This window comes from Coccinella septempunctata, chromosome 1 (genome assembly GCF_907165205.1).
Source record: "Coccinella septempunctata chromosome 1, icCocSept1.1, whole genome shotgun sequence".
NCBI lineage: Eukaryota > Metazoa > Arthropoda > Insecta > Coleoptera > Coccinellidae > Coccinella > Coccinella septempunctata.
Window position 1 is genome coordinate 68097226 of NC_058189.1, and position 17654 is coordinate 68114879.

General features: G+C 38.1%; 1 protein-coding gene across 4 annotated transcripts in view; it reads left to right on the forward strand.

Annotated features, from left to right (window-relative positions):
• LOC123310543 (phospholipid-transporting ATPase ABCA1-like) overlaps nt 1–16825 on the forward strand; it is a 32340-nt gene extending 15515 nt beyond the window's left edge. Inside the window, exons 1-21 of one of the 4 annotated variants that reach the window (XM_044894058.1) lie at nt 151–296; nt 1451–1694; nt 2629–2835; nt 4113–4234; nt 5113–5351; nt 6768–7002; nt 7179–7361; nt 7821–8030; nt 8217–8656; nt 8731–8896; nt 8990–9207; nt 9268–9425; nt 10095–10168; nt 10236–10576; nt 10836–11045; nt 12549–12822; nt 12906–13031; nt 13666–13833; nt 13959–14687; nt 16027–16472; nt 16616–16825. In XM_044894058.1, the coding sequence (XP_044749993.1) occupies nt 1486–1694; nt 2629–2835; nt 4113–4234; nt 5113–5351; nt 6768–7002; nt 7179–7361; nt 7821–8030; nt 8217–8656; nt 8731–8896; nt 8990–9207; nt 9268–9425; nt 10095–10168; nt 10236–10576; nt 10836–11045; nt 12549–12822; nt 12906–13031; nt 13666–13833; nt 13959–14687; nt 16027–16472; nt 16616–16699 (4839 nt within the window). In that variant the 5' untranslated portion in view covers nt 151–296; nt 1451–1485 and the 3' untranslated portion in view covers nt 16700–16825. Of the gene's footprint in view, nt 1–150; nt 297–1450; nt 1695–2628; nt 2836–4112; nt 4235–5112; nt 5352–6767; nt 7003–7178; nt 7362–7820; nt 8031–8216; nt 8657–8730; nt 8897–8989; nt 9208–9267; nt 9426–10094; nt 10169–10235; nt 10577–10835; nt 11046–12548; nt 12823–12905; nt 13032–13665; nt 13834–13958; nt 14688–16026; nt 16473–16615 lie in introns of those variants that run through there. The other 3 variants (XM_044894065.1, XM_044894076.1, XM_044894070.1) reach the window with 3 other exon arrangements.
• Nucleotides 16826–17654: the final 829 nt, after the last annotated feature.

Sequence of the window (17654 nt, forward strand, 5' to 3'; positions counted from 1 at the left end):
TAATTTTCCCTAAATTTTTTTTATTTCCATCACTGAAATAACTATCGTTGTTTTGAACCTACGATTCTTGTGTCTACTTAAAAATCGCGAAAAATATTTAGATGATCTGCATAATCGATTACCCACGAATTTTATCTTCAGATAAATGGTCTATCTGATAAGGTGATCATAGACGATACGTATAGGTATATTAGTTTTTTGATTATTATTTTCAATCCAGTTTTTTCCAACAAACCGTCATCGATAGTGAAGTTTCTTGATAGGGACAGTGAATCAAAAAGTATTCACTCCAATTGGTAAGTAAAAAATGCTTGACACTATAACGAAGACAAACTTATCATCCATTGAAAAAAACAGATATTCAAGCCACTTAGAGACTTATTTATCTATATCTACTATATATACAGGTAAACATTTTTTTAACAGAAGGTGCAACTGATCAAAATAAAGCGTTCCTTGAAAAATCCCCTATACAAAACTTTCCAAATGACAAATTTGGAAAAAAAATCGAAAAACATTACTGAAGTAAATACCAATATGACTCAGATCATTTGTTATCTGAATTATCGCAAAGCAACGAGGAAAAACCTATCTCGTGATGACTGACACAACCATTAAAAATAATTAATAACGGTTGAGTCCTGCTCTAATAGATTAATTCTATTATGTTACATTTTATATTATGATGAATGAACTGTTCGGTTTGGGACCCGTTGAATGGACGCGAGTAAAGAAGGCTTTTAATATATTTCAACGTTTTTTATTTACCTATAGCATATCAATTTTGTTCAATACCAAAAAGGTTGGTTTTCACTTCAGTTCTTGTAACATATGGAGTTATTCAATATCTAATATATCCCTACTTCAAGGATTGCTGAAATCATGAACTACACCAATTAAATTAGCTTGATACATGCTTTTAATTCCATCTTTAACAAAGGATATGTGATCTGTCCAAATCAAACCTTTCGCATCTCTTCAACGATACGACTCCTGGTATAATGTATAAAAATACTACTTATAGTATAGCCAATTTTTTATTAAATAACTTTGATTATTCTACCCTCGGCCAAAAAAAGCCTCTCCACTATACATTAAGAGGTGAAGTTTGTCATATTATTATTATACTCGGTAGTATGTTTTCTCTGTGATGGAAGAAAAGAAATGTACGCTGATATCTACTCGGAATGCAGATTTCCGCCAGTCCGTTTGTTTTGAGTATGTATTCTCTTCAGTGATCAAGTCATAGAAACAAATCGTTTTGTGGAGCTGGCGGGAATAGTTAGTAGAGAGCTACTGCGCTGCTAAACGTTCGATACATATTATTTCCGTTCATTTGACGAATATTTAGATATTTTTGAAAAATATAAGTACATGAATTTGTGGAGCCGGCTTCACCTACTTACATGTATTTGTGTTTCACTGACTTATTCAGATCGGTTTTTTTCAGTATGCTAGTAACGACTCCAATAAATCATCCTCAAGATGGGATGCTGGGACAAATTTATCCTGCTGATGTGGAAAAACTGGAAACTTCAACTGAGACGTCCGATTTCATTCGCTGCAGAAGTAGGAATTCCATTACTCGTAGTTGCGGCACTCCTTTACTTAAGGAGTAAAGCAGATATCTTCCAAATAGACGAATTAAAATATGATCCATTCAGTGTAGATACATTCAATGAAAGTATTATAAGGTTTGTGATCTTTATGTTTCTTCATGAATTGCAGTATTCGGGAAAGATATTTCGGATATTGATGTACAGGGTGGGCAGAATTGGAGATACCTGAACTACATATTTTTCAACCCAACGGGATAGAGGAAAATGCATGGCACATAACGGTCGTCTTTTCTCGAGAAACTAAAAATGCCATCAACTGCATTCCTCTATTTTCTTTTGTTTTCGAGTTATAGGTCAAAATTAAAATTTCAACTTTGGTCATTATCTTTGTTTCTGTTTAAGCTAGGATGTTGAAATGAAAGCATTATAGCGACACTGTTTTGAAAGCAATCCAGTGGCGTACTCTGATTTTTTCCGAAAGGTATATTTGCTGAATTGCTGAGCTATAACATAAAGATTCGTTCTTTCTTATGAAAACAGTAGTTTAAAATGACTCAGGAAAACTAAGGGCGATGTATGATATATTTCTGAAATGGTAAAAATAGCGCTCTTAGTTATTAAAGTACTGTTTTCATAAGAAAAAACACAACTTTATATTATAGCTCAGCAAATAAACCTCTAGCAAAAAATCATAGGTTAATATCAAAAAAGTGTCTGAATAATGTTTTCATTTCAACATCCGAGCACAAGCATACACGGAGATAATGACCAAAGTTGAAATCGCCCAAATTTAAATTTTGGCCTATAACTCAAAAACAAGAGAAGATAGAGGAATGCAGTTGATGGCATTATTAGTTTCTCGAAAAAAGACGACATGAATGGTACATTCATTTTCCTCTTTCTCGTTGGGTAAAAAAGTTGTACTTCAGGTATCACCAATTTTGCTCACCCTGTACCTACTTATAAATGAAAGAGTTTGTGTGATTGATAAATGAAATACCTATAGAGATTAAATTATGATTTTTTTTTACTAGGAATCATAACATCATTATTTCATTCACAATTCCAGGGCATATTCACCAAACACAAACAAATTCGTTAATGAATTGATGAATTCCTATGAATCTACCGGGCTCCTAAAGGGATTTAAAACAGCTGCGGAATTGGAAGATTACTTTTTGAATAACCCAACGAATGACACTCCAATATGTGGAGTTGTATTTGACGATGATTTACCGGATGGGGAGTTGAAAGGAAAAATAAATATCAAGCTGAGGTAAGTTTTCGAAATACCTAAATATATAATAATAACAGAACTCAGTACAACAACAGTTTTTTGTTTGCATGTCTCTTAAGGATAGATAGTAATCGATAAAAATTCGAGAAAACTCCAACTGTAGGAAAAAAGGGAAAAACTGTGTTGGACCTCACTCAGAAACGCGCTCGGGGTGATTTTCCTTTTTTTCCTACGTTTAGATTTTTTTCAAATTTAGATCGATTTAGAGTCATTCGGGGCAACTGTGCGCACTTTTGTCTTTCAAGCCATACCCTCTTTCAAATGTTGAAGCTAGGAAAATTAAAACATATTCATAAGATAGAGAATTTTCTAATCTATAAAAAAACATCAAAAAGCAAACAGATAAAAACGTTTTTTTTTCGCAAAAAAAAATTTAATAGTGAAAGTCGGAGTGCGTTCACATGCCCCGTATTGCGGGTAAGTGTGCGCACCCTCACGGGGTAAGTGAACGCAGTGCTTAGTGAACCACAAAATCAAAACAAATTACAAAATAATGTCATCAAAATGTTACAATATTAGAGAAATGCTGTTTATTGTCAATACAGAAGCGCCTTTTTACAAGCAGTGCATTATTGTTCGTGCCACAATTCTTGGTGAACACAACACTTGATACATTCCCCTTTTGGTGGCTTTTCATATTTTTCTGAACAAATAGGACAATATTGATCGAGTCTTAACCAAGAAAATCAACAATGTCATAATTTATTCCTCACTGAACTAATGCCCATATAATGAATCTATGCGCACACTTACCCGCGCACACTTACCCGCGCACACTTTCCCCAGTAAGCCAAAATTTGAATTGACGTTCTTATAGAGTTGAGCAGCTAAGAGAACCTGAAATTTTTTATTATATATTTAGATCAATATGCCCATAAACGAATAAAATATTGTTTAACACTGAGGGACTCGGAACTTGGACCTGGCAGAATGTGCAGAGATGCTAAAAATTAACAAGAAAACTAGTGAATTTGATTGATTGCAAATAAAAAGTTAACGAAACGTCGCACGCCGCACTCCTATGAAAAACTAATTTGGGGATTCTGCGCCCTTGCTTCACCCAAATGAACCCCTCTTTCATACATTGCATAGTCGAGATATACACACTGCGCACACTTACCCACTGCACTCAGTTACCCCGAATGACTCTACTTACCTAATCCTAAGACACATGTATACAAAACATCAATACTGAGTGTTCTGTTTCCTACGTCACTTAGTATATATTTCGTTCTGAATATTTTGAATTCAAACAGGTTCGACACGAGCTCGAATTATTTGTCAGATGATTGGAAAGTCGACTCACTGTATCCTGATATCACTTTCATGAATGGCGAAAGAGATGATACTACTTATTATAGTCATGGAGGACCGCCAGGTAAGTTAGACGTGGAAAACTTAGATTTTCCCAGATGTATATATGTATACAGGAAAAGATTTTATACTGGGTGAGTCTTTGACTCGTTCAAATATTTTCATAGTAGATTATTGAGGTCAAAAGAAACACCCTTTTCCTTCGCTATTTTTCCCGATTCGGCTCGGTTTCAAAGATACAGACTGTTGAAAAACCATGAAAAAATGTTATTTTTAGATCTATATCATGAACGGTTTTATCAAATGAAATGAATTTCGGAATATAGTTTTTCATAATTTTGATTAATCTTTGTCGAACACAAGATATCACCCACGTCTTCCAGTTTTCTCATTATGAACTTATGCACCATAAAATTACCAAAAATTCAAAGAACCCAACTCTTGAAACTAAATTGGACATTAATGAATATTTGAACGTTTTGTAAAATAAAAGTATTCCTCATATTTTCTACAATGCACCGTTTTCGAGTAATTTGATGTTCAAAAATCAGAAAGTATCTGTGAAATTTGAAAAATTGGATACTTTGGCTAAATACAACTCTGTTTAAAAGATCCACAGATGTATAGTGTCACAGATGTAGATTTAGAATGGAATTTTGTGGCACAGCTCATTATGAAAACTTAAAATGGCTATATATTTTTATCAGGGCCGAATCGGAAAAAATGGTACAGGAAAAAGTGTTTCTTTTGACCTCAAGAATCTACTGTTGAAATATTTGTACAAGACAAGGGCTCACCCTGTATATTCCAAACTTAAATCCAGAGGTTAAACTGGAATAACTAATTGTTCAACAAACATAGAACAATGGAGCTACGGTGTTTGGTTCAGCGTCTTCTGATTGCTGGATAGGATTAATTTTCGATCTAACCTTACATTTTCAGATTACACAAATTTCGATAGTGTGATGTATAGTTTGACGTCCAAAATTTTCGCGAAGAGAAAGATTACATTCCCAAATGTAATTCTGGAAAGATTTCCTAGGCCTGCCTATTCCTATGATCAATTTTATCCCTCTTTGTGTGATGCATTCTTCTTCGGATTTCTATTCATGGCAGCTTTTGTATACTCTTCCGTGAGCATGGTCAAGGCCATCACACTGGAAAAAGAAAGACAACTGAAGGTAAGTTGCTCAATAATAGATAATAAGCACCTAACAACAACACTTCCTCGAAAAACTTATCGGTCAGACTTACGAGGATGTATTGATATCTAATTAGCCTAGACCAGTTCCATGCATAAAAAATATTGCGTTACCGAACAATAACTCATAAGAAGTGTCAGTGCGAAGCATGAGGTAAAAAAAGTAAATCAGAGTTACGCAATAAATTAAAAGAAAAATGTCCACCGAAATTGTGAAAATCGAAAAATTGGAGTATCGAGCCATCATCAATTACCTGTATTTAAAAGGGTTAAGAGGTAAGCAGATTTACGAAGATATGCTTTATACCCTTGGTGATCAATGTCCTTCGTATGCGACCGTGAAAAATTGGACTGCAAGCTTCAAAAGAGGTAAATTTTCCATTGAAGATGATGACCGATCAGGAAGGCAAGTTTCTGTGTCAGTCCCTAAAAGTATCGATGCAGTTCATGACATGATTTTATCAGATCGTCGAATTGGGCTGAAACGGATATCTGAAGCAATGAATATTTCATACGAACGCGTTTATCACATAGTTCACGTCAATTTGGACGTGAGAAAAATTGTTGCAAAATGGATCCCCAAATGTTTGAATGTTGACCAAAAGCGTGCAAGGGTAGAAGCATCGCGTTCGATCTGTGCTCGATTTGAAAACGATGTAGACTTCTTGAACCGAATTGTTACTATGAATGAGACTTGGACATTTCTACGATCCAGAAACAAAGCAACAATCGTTGGAATAGCGACACCCTGGTTCTCGAAGACCTAAGAAGTTTCGTGACCAAAAATCTGCTGGAAAAGTTCTTACTTCAGTTTTTTGGGATTGCCATGGAGTAATCATGATTAATTTTTTGGATAAGGGAAGAACAATAACCGGAGATCACTATTCGACATTACTGACCACTCTACGGGAAAATTTAAAGAGAAAAGACGCGGTAAGCTATCCAAAGGTGTTTTGTTTTTGAAGGACAACGCCCCTGCACACAAATCTCATGTTGCCATGCAAAAAATTCGTGATATAGGGTTTGAATTACTAGAACACCTCCCTTATTCGCCAGATTTGGCTCCATCCGACTATCATCTCTTTCCTCAACTGATAAAAAGTTTAAAAGGCCGTAAATTTTCATCCAATGAGAAGGTAATGAAAGCTGCTGAGGTCTGGTTTGCAGAGCAAGAAGAAAAATTATTTTTTAAAGGTCTAGAGAAGTTGCAGGTTTGCTGTAATAAATGTATCCAATTAAGAGGAGAATATGTTGAGTAATAAAATATTTTGACATTGGAATTTTGTTTGGTTCTATAGTAGGCTAGGAATTTTTCAATATATCCTCGTAATAGCGACTTGAAAGAGTTTCTAGCGTTCGTGTTTTCTGAAAATATCTTGCACTGGGTCTCTTCCAGGAATCCATGAAAGTCATGGGCCTTCCTACTTGGTTGCATTGGACTGCTTGGTTCGTTCAGATGTTTACGCCTCTTCTACCCGTGGCAATCATCATGGCCATTTCAATGAAATTGTCAATAGGGGGTACAAAGATAATGGAATATTCAGACGTAGGTCTCTTGTTCCTTTTTTTCCTACTTTATACCATACAGGTGATCACGTTTTCCTTCGCGGTGAGTGTCTTCTTCAGCAAAGGTGAGTAATGGATCTGTTTTATTTGTTGTATTGGTGCTTATCTGTCAAAACTCTGTAGTGTTAAGCCCCCTGAAGTTTGTCGCACTTATTCACCCTGTAGAGTAGATGATTTACCAAAATCCATCGCAATCATGACTGAAATGAATTAATTCTAAATGTATGTTATTCTTTTTTAGCGAATAGAGCTACCTCTTTAGCCGGAATGATTTGGATTTTAGCCATGGTTCCTTATATTATTATACGATGTGGAAATTATGGGAAAATCAGCGCTTTCATGAAGTATTTCACGTCATTATTAGCCCCGAGTGCTATTTCTTATGGATTAGATCTGATCTGCTTGTTTGAAGTCAGAAAAATTGGTAATTTTTCATTAAAACATTATCAAATTTTCATATTATCTATACAGAATGAGTCTTTCACTCGTACAAATATTCTGACAGTAGATTCTTGAGGTCAAAAGAAACACTTTCTTCCTTTACCATTACAGTTGTTGAAAAACCATGATACCTCATACCCCATTTGGATCCCAATTGTACAGAGATAAATAAATAAATGAAATAAAAATCCACAGATATGTTGTGTAACAGATTCAGCTAGTTTTTCAGAAGGTAATTTTGTTTTTTCAGAGGTGGCACAGTTCATTATGAAAACTTAAACTGGTTATATCTTTTTATCAGGGCCCAAACAGAAAAAATCGTATAGGAAAAGTGCTTTTTTAACTTCAAGATTTTACTGTTGAAATATTTGTACGAGTCAAAGACTCATCTTGTATGAAGGTAATAAACTGAATTTTGTGTCTACCATGTGTTCAATTTCAGGAGCCCAATGGAGTAACCTCTTCGAGAGAAATCCTCAGATCGGCATAACCTTTGGTGGCATTTTGCTGATGATGTTCATGGACATATTCGTATACTTAGGAATTGCTCTATACGTGGAACAAATTTATCCGGGAGAATTTGGGGTTCCTCAAAAATGGTATTTCTTATTCACTCGTCAGTTCTGGAGCCGAGAAGAAGTTTCTTCATCAAGTGAGTACCTACTTCATATGAATTTCATTCAACCGTGGAATAATTTTGGAGAAAACCGCGTACTTTTTTTCTTCAAAAATATAAGAGTTGATGTCAGTACACAGGCCACTGTAGTTGCTAAAGACGAGGTATCCAACGTGAAATGATCCTCTTAATGAAGGCCCTTACCTTACCGTTATTTTTCAGCAACTGGTCGTCAGTCCACAATGAAGGGAGAGTTTTTCGAAGAGGAACCTCTGAACCTACGAGCAGGCATCAAGATCGAGAACCTCTGCAAGACCTTCGGTGCCAACGACGCCGTCAAGGATCTCAGCATGAATCTTTACGAAGACCAAATCACAGTTCTTCTCGGTCACAACGGTGCTGGAAAAACTACAACGATGTCAATGTTGACAGGGATGTTCCCCCCCACCAAGGGAACAGCTACAATAAATGGCTTTGACATCAGTACTCAGATCATGAGAGTGAGAGACAGCATGGGCTTATGTCCTCAACATAATGTGCTCTTTGACGATCTAACAGTGACGGAGCATCTGATATTCTTCAGCAAATTGAAGGGATGTAAAGGAGAACAAGTCGATGCGGAGGTCAGGAAGTTTTTGAAGCTCTTGAGCTTAGAGGATAAGGTAATTTGATTTTAATGGGGGTTCTTGCTATAAGGAAAATGATTTCTATAAGTCTTGAACGCGTGTTTTTTCAGGCTAACGCAAAATCCAGCGAATTATCTGGAGGAATGAAGAGGAAGCTGTGCGTGGGGATAGCCCTGTGCGGCAATTCTAAGGTGATAATGCTCGATGAGCCGACAGCGGGTATGGACCCATCAGCTCGAAGATTTATTTGGGAATTCTTGCAAGAACAGAAAAAAGGTGAGAGTTTCGGTCAGATTTGATCCTGAAGATACAACACAACTGTTTGAACAGTTGAACAAGCTTCTGATCTACTGATCATGATGATTTCAGGCAGGACAATTCTCCTAACCACACATTTCATGGACGAGGCCGATCTGCTGGGCGATAGGATAGCGATTATGTCAGGTGGCGAGTTGAAATGCTGCGGTTCAAGTTTCTTCTTGAAGAAGAAATATGGCGCTGGTTATCATCTGGTTATAGACCAACTACCCAACTGTCAACCGAATGCGATCACGAGATTACTGGCTGAACATATACCGGCTGTCCATGTGAGTACATGAAGACTGCACCTATCCATCAGAGCAATAATTGATTTGATCGAATTGCAGATTGAATCGAATGCTGGCACGGAACTGACCTACCTTCTGCCAGAGAAATATTCCTCGACTTTTCCCAGCGTGCTGTCTCAACTAGAGGAAAATTCGTCTAGGCTTGGTATCAGGAGTTTCGGAATCTCCTTGACAGATCTTGAAGAAGTATTCATGAAGTAAGTCGTGTGGGTTCATAATCTAACTAAATACAAATAGTAATGCCGAAGGTGGTGAATTCGCGAAGTGAATCGGACGGAAAAAAAAGGGGGGATCCGATCTCAAACGCGCTACACTCAGTAATGAACACCCTTTACGGGGAGTTCAGACTCAGTTTCAAAACTACGGAACTGTAGGTAGGACGGCGTTGGGAAACGGTTCTGTATACTGTTTTTTGCTTCCGACGGGTTTGCACGCCAGCTAGAAAATCGTACTCCCAGAAGTGATTGAACTAGGTGGGATAAAGGGGTTGAAACTGAGGTTCCCACCACGGTATGCTGTCTTACCTCTGAACTGAGTCTACGGAAGTTTCCAGCGGTTGCTCTGGCACTAGGTACTTGTCCAGCGGTCAAACTAACTTAATCAGAATTCCTTGACCTGCAGGGGGACATCTCCCTTTGTACCCACCGATGGGGTGTGGAAACGGAATGTCCCTCGTGTGCCGAAAATCGGTTAAATTCGCGTCGATGAGGACATCTTGACTTCTGCTTATCGGTACTAGCGAACAAAAACTCAGTTATCTCCCATTTTACGGTGCGACATCGTTTTTCAGAACTGAAAAAGGATCTACCTCTATTTAATATTATGGTGGACAATCAGCTGAGGTTAAGTTCTATTTCCTTTCACAGGGTTGGCACAAATGAAACCGGCAGGATGGTATCTAATGAAACGAATCATCACAATGTAGAAGGATACACCAATGGTGAGAATCGATATATTATCGTTTTTTTTTTGCAGAATCCATTCGACTGTTTTGTTTATCGTTTCAGTGACAATAAATTCAACATATCTAGAAACTGGCACTAGTTTATACATGAACCAAATCAGAGCTATCTTTTGGAAGAAGTACCTTGTGGCTGTTAGATCGTGGATGACCGAGATTATGAAAACACTTCTTCCATTACTTTATATATTTCTGGTGGTCTACTCGACCAGCTCAGGAGACAACTCGAAAGACGAGGGGTACAGGGAATTTTCTCTGGCCGACTATGACAACCCTATAACGTTGGTAGATGGTAGTAAAGTAGCGAAACAATACGAAGATTTGCTGAATAGTCAGCAACAGAAGTACGAGGTTGTAGATGATGTCGGTGCAGTGGCTGAAAACATGGTGAGAATTATTAATGTCAAAACCAGATTATTGCATTTGAAGAAAGGGTCGGCTCATCAAAATGGGGAATACTGATGAGTATTTTTGTGATAGCGCAGCGCACAACTCATCTTTTTGGCGAAACATATGCATGTGTTTTTCCCTTAATATCATTCACACTTCTTATTTCAAATATCTAGCTCAAATTATGTTCTTTGACCAAAAAATATTCTCAATTTGAACAAGAAGAATCAAATAATCTGAATGATTTTTTTTTCAGACTATCAAGGACCTTGATTTGATTAAATACACCTACTTGATTGGTGCATCTTATGATGATACAATTCAAGCAGCTATAGCTTGGTTTAGTAATGAACCTCTACATACTGTACCACTCACACTGCAGATGATGATGAACAGTTTCATACCAGATCGTTCCTTCCAGTTAAACTTCATCAACTACCCACTCCCAAAGCGAAAAACTGATGAGGTAATGCCTTGAAATTTCTCCTTCTTCTCCGATCTTATACTAGGGATTAGAGTACCTATAACCTTGTCACTGTTTGCGCTCTCTTTAGCGACCGTCCAGATGAATATTTTATTTATCTTCCCCTGCTCAACTCGGTATTAGTATACACTGTGGAGTCTTTGACTCGTACAAATATTTTAACAGTAGATTCTTGAGTCAAAAGAAACCCTTTTTCCGATTTTGCCCTGATAAAAAGATAAAGCCATTTTAGGTTTCCATAATGGGCTGTGCCATCTCCGGATAAAAAAAATTACCTTCAGAATAACTAGCTAAATCTGCACAGTGACACTACATATCTGTCGATCTTTGAAACAGAGTTGTATTCAGCCAAAGTCCCCAATTTTTTCAACAATCATTCTTGGATTTTGCGAACCACAAATTCGACGATTCTGTTTATTCGTAGCCACCGAGGTGAAAATTGGCCTCATCACTGAAGATGATTCTCCAATGAAAATCCGGATCATGTCAAGAACCCAATCAGCGAAGATAGGACGTTGATGATGATCGACCGGCTTTGGTTCTTGTATTAACTGAACTTTAAAAGCCTTAAGAGGGGTCTACACCGGTATAGTGGTCAGTTCGAGAAGAGAAAATGAATATCTTACGTCAGAAACCACTAATATATATGGGGTTTTCATTATAATTCGATTCAATCAGTTCGTCACCTCGGAAAGTCAGAAATTTTTTTATTCGTCAAACGAAAAAAATATATATTTTTTTTTTCATTGTAGAACAAAAATTCATTCATTGTATTAACTTTCCGATGTGCAATTATCCCTTCTATGAATTTCCACATGAAGAAATTCCTCGAAAAGTCTCGCCATTGGCTCCAATTCATATCCCGGTGAAATTGAAAAAAGACGTTCGTTAAGTGCTACCATCTTTTCTACGAAAGTGGAAACTATTGTAATATCCGTAACTTCCCGTGGTATAAACTCCTCTTATGACCTAAATCATTATGCAAAATACGGTGTAATATCGTTTGTGGAATGCCTAATTCCAAAGATCGACGAGGAATCGACAAACCTGGGTTTTCCTCAACACTACGGGCTACAGCAGCAATATTCTCAGTTGTTCTTGAGCGACGCACACGATTTCGATTCTTCACATCACTAACTTGTCCCAACAGCTCAAATTTTTCCACCAGTTTCACTAGTGCCGGCCCAGAAGGTGCTTCATGGCGACCCAGAAGTGCTTTAGTTTTGCGAACCGTGACTTCAAAATTTTCACCATTTTTATAGGAAATCTTAACCATCTCAATCCGTCTCAATCAAAGCGTTTTCGGCACGTGTATCGTTCTATTTTTAGTAATGGCTCAGTTTTTACTTGTCAAATGTCAAAATGACATTTGACAAAAGTGACAGCTGCCAAAATTGCGGGCTTTTCAAAATGACACGTCTTATTGGAAACCCTTCAATAGTCAAGGCTCCGCTGAGGACCTTGTCTAATTATTTCATATTGCAGGATATTTTGATTCAAGAAATAACAAAGTCAATAAACAGCATCATGGCAATATCGCTTGCAGCGGCGTACGTCGGAAATTTCTACGTCATGTTCAATATAAGGGAGAGGATGTGTCAAGCAAAGCATCTACAATTCGTATCCGGTATCAACGTTTACATATTCTGGTTGATATCCTTCATCGCCGATTTCATCACCTACTTGATTCCTTCCATAGCCATAATAATTGCATTCTCTATATTGCAACCGAAAGGTCTAGCAAGTTTTGAATCTCTAAGTGAGTAAAGATGTTTTACTATAAGAAATTTACTCAAACCAGCTGTATTGAGTTATTTTATATATATTTTTTCATCATTTCAGGTTACTTGGCTCTGATTATGTTCGACTTCGGTGTGGTGGTAATGCCATTCATGTACGTGTGCTCTTACTTATTCACTGTTCCTTCCACTGGTTATTCAAGGATGTGGTTCATCAGTTTTACTGCAGGTAACACCCATTCTTTTATTGTCAATAAGTAATTGATTGCTATGGTTTATGTTAGAATCGAGTGGGTAGGTGAAAAAAGACGATTGTCAAAAAATAAAACTCTTGTCTAGGCACAAAAACTTTTTCTCTTCATATTATAAATAAAATCTAAATTACAGACAGTCATAACAATAGTGGTCCTTCGAACCGGATAAGATTTTCATTTTTTGACAATCTTCTTTTTTTTACATACACACTCGATTCCAACATAATTAAATCATAGCAAAAATAAAACCTCCTCTCTGGTACTACAATTAGTCCATACATACAGTTCAAACAACTAATGCCTGTTTTTACCAACAAACATAAAGTCATATATACTTATTTCAATTATCTCTATGGTAACAAACTTAACACTAAACCTGCATATTCAACTAAGCCAACTGTCATGTGTCAAAGACTTCACATGGAAGGCAGTTTTTACTGAAGATCCAACTGGTGCACGTCGACACACAAATCGCTCAACTGTTTTAAAACTCATTGCATAAAAGACTGAATTTTCTTCGATGTGAATGAGATCCCCCTTCAACACCCTATCTTTGTAGCAGGCTTCTTCCAAGTTTCGCGAGGATTATAATTGATTTGCATGTTCCAGGTTTTCCAGCTGTATTCATAATGTACATTTTGGACTTGCTGGACAGCAGTTACGCTGTCATCAAATGGATTCTCAGGATCATACCGCATTATGTCCTGACCGAAGGAGTCTTCGATATAATGCATGTTTTACCAACTAGCACGAAGGAAACTAACGGAGAAAGCGTAGGTGAGTTCACATTCAACATCAACAAATAGTTCTTTAACCACTAAGCTACTGAGGAAGTTTTCCAATGGCTTACTGGAAAATTACGGAAAAGTTCAATAATTCAAGCAATTTTACGCTGTTCACAGATGATGACGCCCTATTGAGCTTCCACGAACACAGCCTCGGAACTGGCATCGCCATAACTTACGTCACAACCGTTATCTTCTTCGGCATACTCTTCCTGATAGATCTGAAGATACTGTCCAATTTGATGTACAAGATATTCCCCGACCGAACGATACCTAATCCACCATCTACAGTTGACGAAGACGTGAACGAAGAAAACCAGAAGGTTCGCAACTCCCCCATGTCCCAGCTGCTAGACCAGAACTTGCTGGTACTGAAGGACCTGACCAAGAACTACAAGGGTTTCACCGCGGTGAACGGCCTGAATCTGACCGTGAAAAAAGCCGAATGTTTCGGCCTGCTCGGAGTGAACGGGGCGGGAAAAACTACCACGTTCAAGATGATGACCGGCGACGAAATGATAAGTAGTGGGGACGGCTGGATCAACGGGTTCAGCATCAGGAGCCAGATGAAGGAGGTGCAGAGCTGCATCGGTTACTGTCCTCAGTTCGACGCTCTCATAGACAATCTGACGGCGAGGGAAACACTGAAGATCTTCGGACTCATCAGGGGAGTCCCCAAGGACGAGTGCGATTTCACGGCCGAGAGACTCGCGAGAGACTTCGATTTCACCCAACATCTCGACAAGCAGGTCAAGCAGCTGAGCGGGGGTAACAAGAGGAAACTCAGCACAGCCATCGCTCTGATCGGGGACGCACCAATCATATTTTTGGACGAACCAACCACAGGTACGTATATCAGTATAAATATACATACAAGAAGAATAAGAACCTTAGAATCTTAAAATACGGGGTTCGCAGCGGGCTTGAGGGCCCCTAGAGGGCGCGGCACGCCGTCGAGAGTCAAAGAAATGCGCTTTCCGTAGATGCCCCACACCTTGAGCTCTGACAGATCAGAGGAAATTGACAATGACAGAGACAGTGACAATCGATGAGTGTGCTTAACGTCTGTTACCAACATCAACATGTTTTTGTTTACGTTTACCCCAATCCGAAATCATCTTCTTCAGCATATTTACCACAAATTACACATTTTCCAGGCATGACGAAATTCTTGATACTCAAGTCAACACTATTACACCAAACACAATTACTATAATGAACATTCAAATATTGGGGTAAATGTAAACAAAAATGGAGTAAATGCACAGTAGGTATATGTAAACATAAACATAGAGGTTGTTTATGATCCCCCCTTCCTGTATCTACAGTGACTCTAACCTCCAGAGACAAGAGACCTCTTTTCCTTTCTCTATGGTAACCTCTATAACCTCTCTCTCTCTCCTGTCACTACGTTTTTTCGTAGAGTGTAGGGACAGAGAGTGCAGGTTGTCTCTGGTAGAGTAATTTGCAACGTTTGTGAAATGTACAAAGCAAACGCAATTCCATTTTAGGGTAGCGAAAATCCATTTGCGCTTGCTCTGTACAGTTCTCAACCGTTGTGAAACACTCTACGAATAAGACTACTGCATTCTCCTCCGACAAATAATCTGTGGTCTGCAAGCATATCGTTTTTCTTCTCTCTACTCTCGCTAGATCCAAAGATATTTTGTACTCTACACCAATAATATCTTTGGATCAGTGAGAGTTCACAGAACTGGAAGGGCCTCTTTGGTACCGAAATACGACGAAAAGTGTATTCCATTGAGAGGGAAGATGTAGGGCAACCCATCTCTTTCTAATGGTCGGCAACCAATCGAATAACCACATCAGTCGTCTCACTTGAACGCCTCTGCTTGTTCTTGTTTACATCGTTTTATAAACCAATTGACAGAGCAAAGGGAGAGATAGATTGCTCTATATCTTCCTTTTCAGTCTTCCCCAGTTTGCCTGAATCTAGATGCCGTTCCAGCTCTTTTAGAGTTCACTGCTTTGGATAGATCTATGGACCCCCCATAAATAGATCATAGCTAGGTGCAAAGATGATAGAGTTACCTATCCTAACCTAACTCTTTAATATATGGCTGGTGTTTTACATCGATCGGACTCGTAGAATACTGTTTTTGGTCTCAAGCTGGATCTTCTGCCCATACTGATCAACACTAATGTTCTTTCTGATATTTTTTAGGTATGGACCCAGGAACGAAACGTCACCTCTGGAACCGTCTGTCCAACATTCGAGCAAGCGGAAAATCCATCATACTGACCTCCCACAGCATGGAGGAGTGCGAGGCCCTCTGCACCAGGCTCGTCATAATGGTGAACGGAAACTTCCAGTGTCTGGGGTCCATCCAACATCTGAAGAGCCGGTTCTCGGAAGGGTTCTCCGTCACCCTCAAGATCAAGAAGATAAAGAACAGCAGCGGTATGGAACACAGAGATACAACGCCCATCGAGAACTTCATGAACCATAACTTCAGAGGATGCGAACTCAGGGAGAAACATCAAGAGCTGTTGAATTACTACATCAAAGACAGGGACGCCAAGTGGTCTCAATTGTTTGGTACTTTGGAGAAGGCTAAAGCTGAACTTGATATAGAAGATTATTCTATAGGTCAAGCCAGCTTAGAACAGGCAAGTTCTCTTCCATTCCAAAGGTCTCGATTGTTTTTTCAATAGGCCCAAGTCTACACATCCAGTCGGAATGGATTGTCCAACTCGTTTCAAAGTTTCTGATATTATTTCTTGTTTATATTGATGGGTTTTTTTATTTCCAGGTTTTCTTGACTTTCACTAAACAACAAAAAACACAAGAAGCGCCCCAGAAGAGGAAGAAGAGGTGTTGTGGACTATGCTGTTAACAAATTTTTTCGTACAGAGTAGGAAAATGCAGCAAGAGAAGTGACAAAGTGTCTATATTTAGATAATTGTGAATAATATATATTTGTATGTAAAAAATGAAGAAATATAATCAATTCGATTCAAAATAAAACGTTTCATTTATTGTACATCCAACTCCAGAGCTTTTGGCTCTACTGGACCTCCACAAGTCCATGGGGGACCAATGTTTTGCAGGCCAGTTACAAAACAAACTGTCTATCACCAGATCGGAAGTTTTGGACATACCTTCTTTATACCTTTCTCAGTTTGTCTTGCCTCTCACTGATTATTAGTGTTCTGTGCTCTTAGGCACCGAAGTGATCGACTGACTCAGTGCAGAGAACGGCTGAACAGGAACCTTGGACGGAAATAAAGATTATTATTAGAGTTAGCTAACCTAAATCTACAATCTTTGGACGGAATATTATACAGGGTGTCTGTAAACAAATACGAAGAACTTAGGGAGATGATTCCTCGATGAAAATAAGCAGTGGCAGTTCCATTATTTTCTTTCGAAATCGACCTCCCTTTCAAGATACAACCTTTGGAAGGCGATGACGAGTTGACAGTTTTAATTTTTTTTTACGGGTTCTAAAAAACACTGAGCCATAAAACTATACATAATATGAAGCACTTAGTGAATGTTACTCACACAATTTTTTTTAGATCTCATAACTTTATTACTAGGGGTTGAAAATAACAACCCCTTATCATTTTCCTTCGAAAATTGTTTTCGTGGAAAAGATTTTCGAAAAATAAAATGCTTCTGCGGTTTTCTATTCAATTCTGGAGGAAAAAAGTGTCTTGCAAAATTGCGATACAGTCGATGCTTTTCTCGGAATAAATAAAAACTTACAAGCATCTAGGAATATCGAGGGAAATATCATAATATGTTTCCCACATAGAGCAACGTACCAAAATCAATAATTCATCACA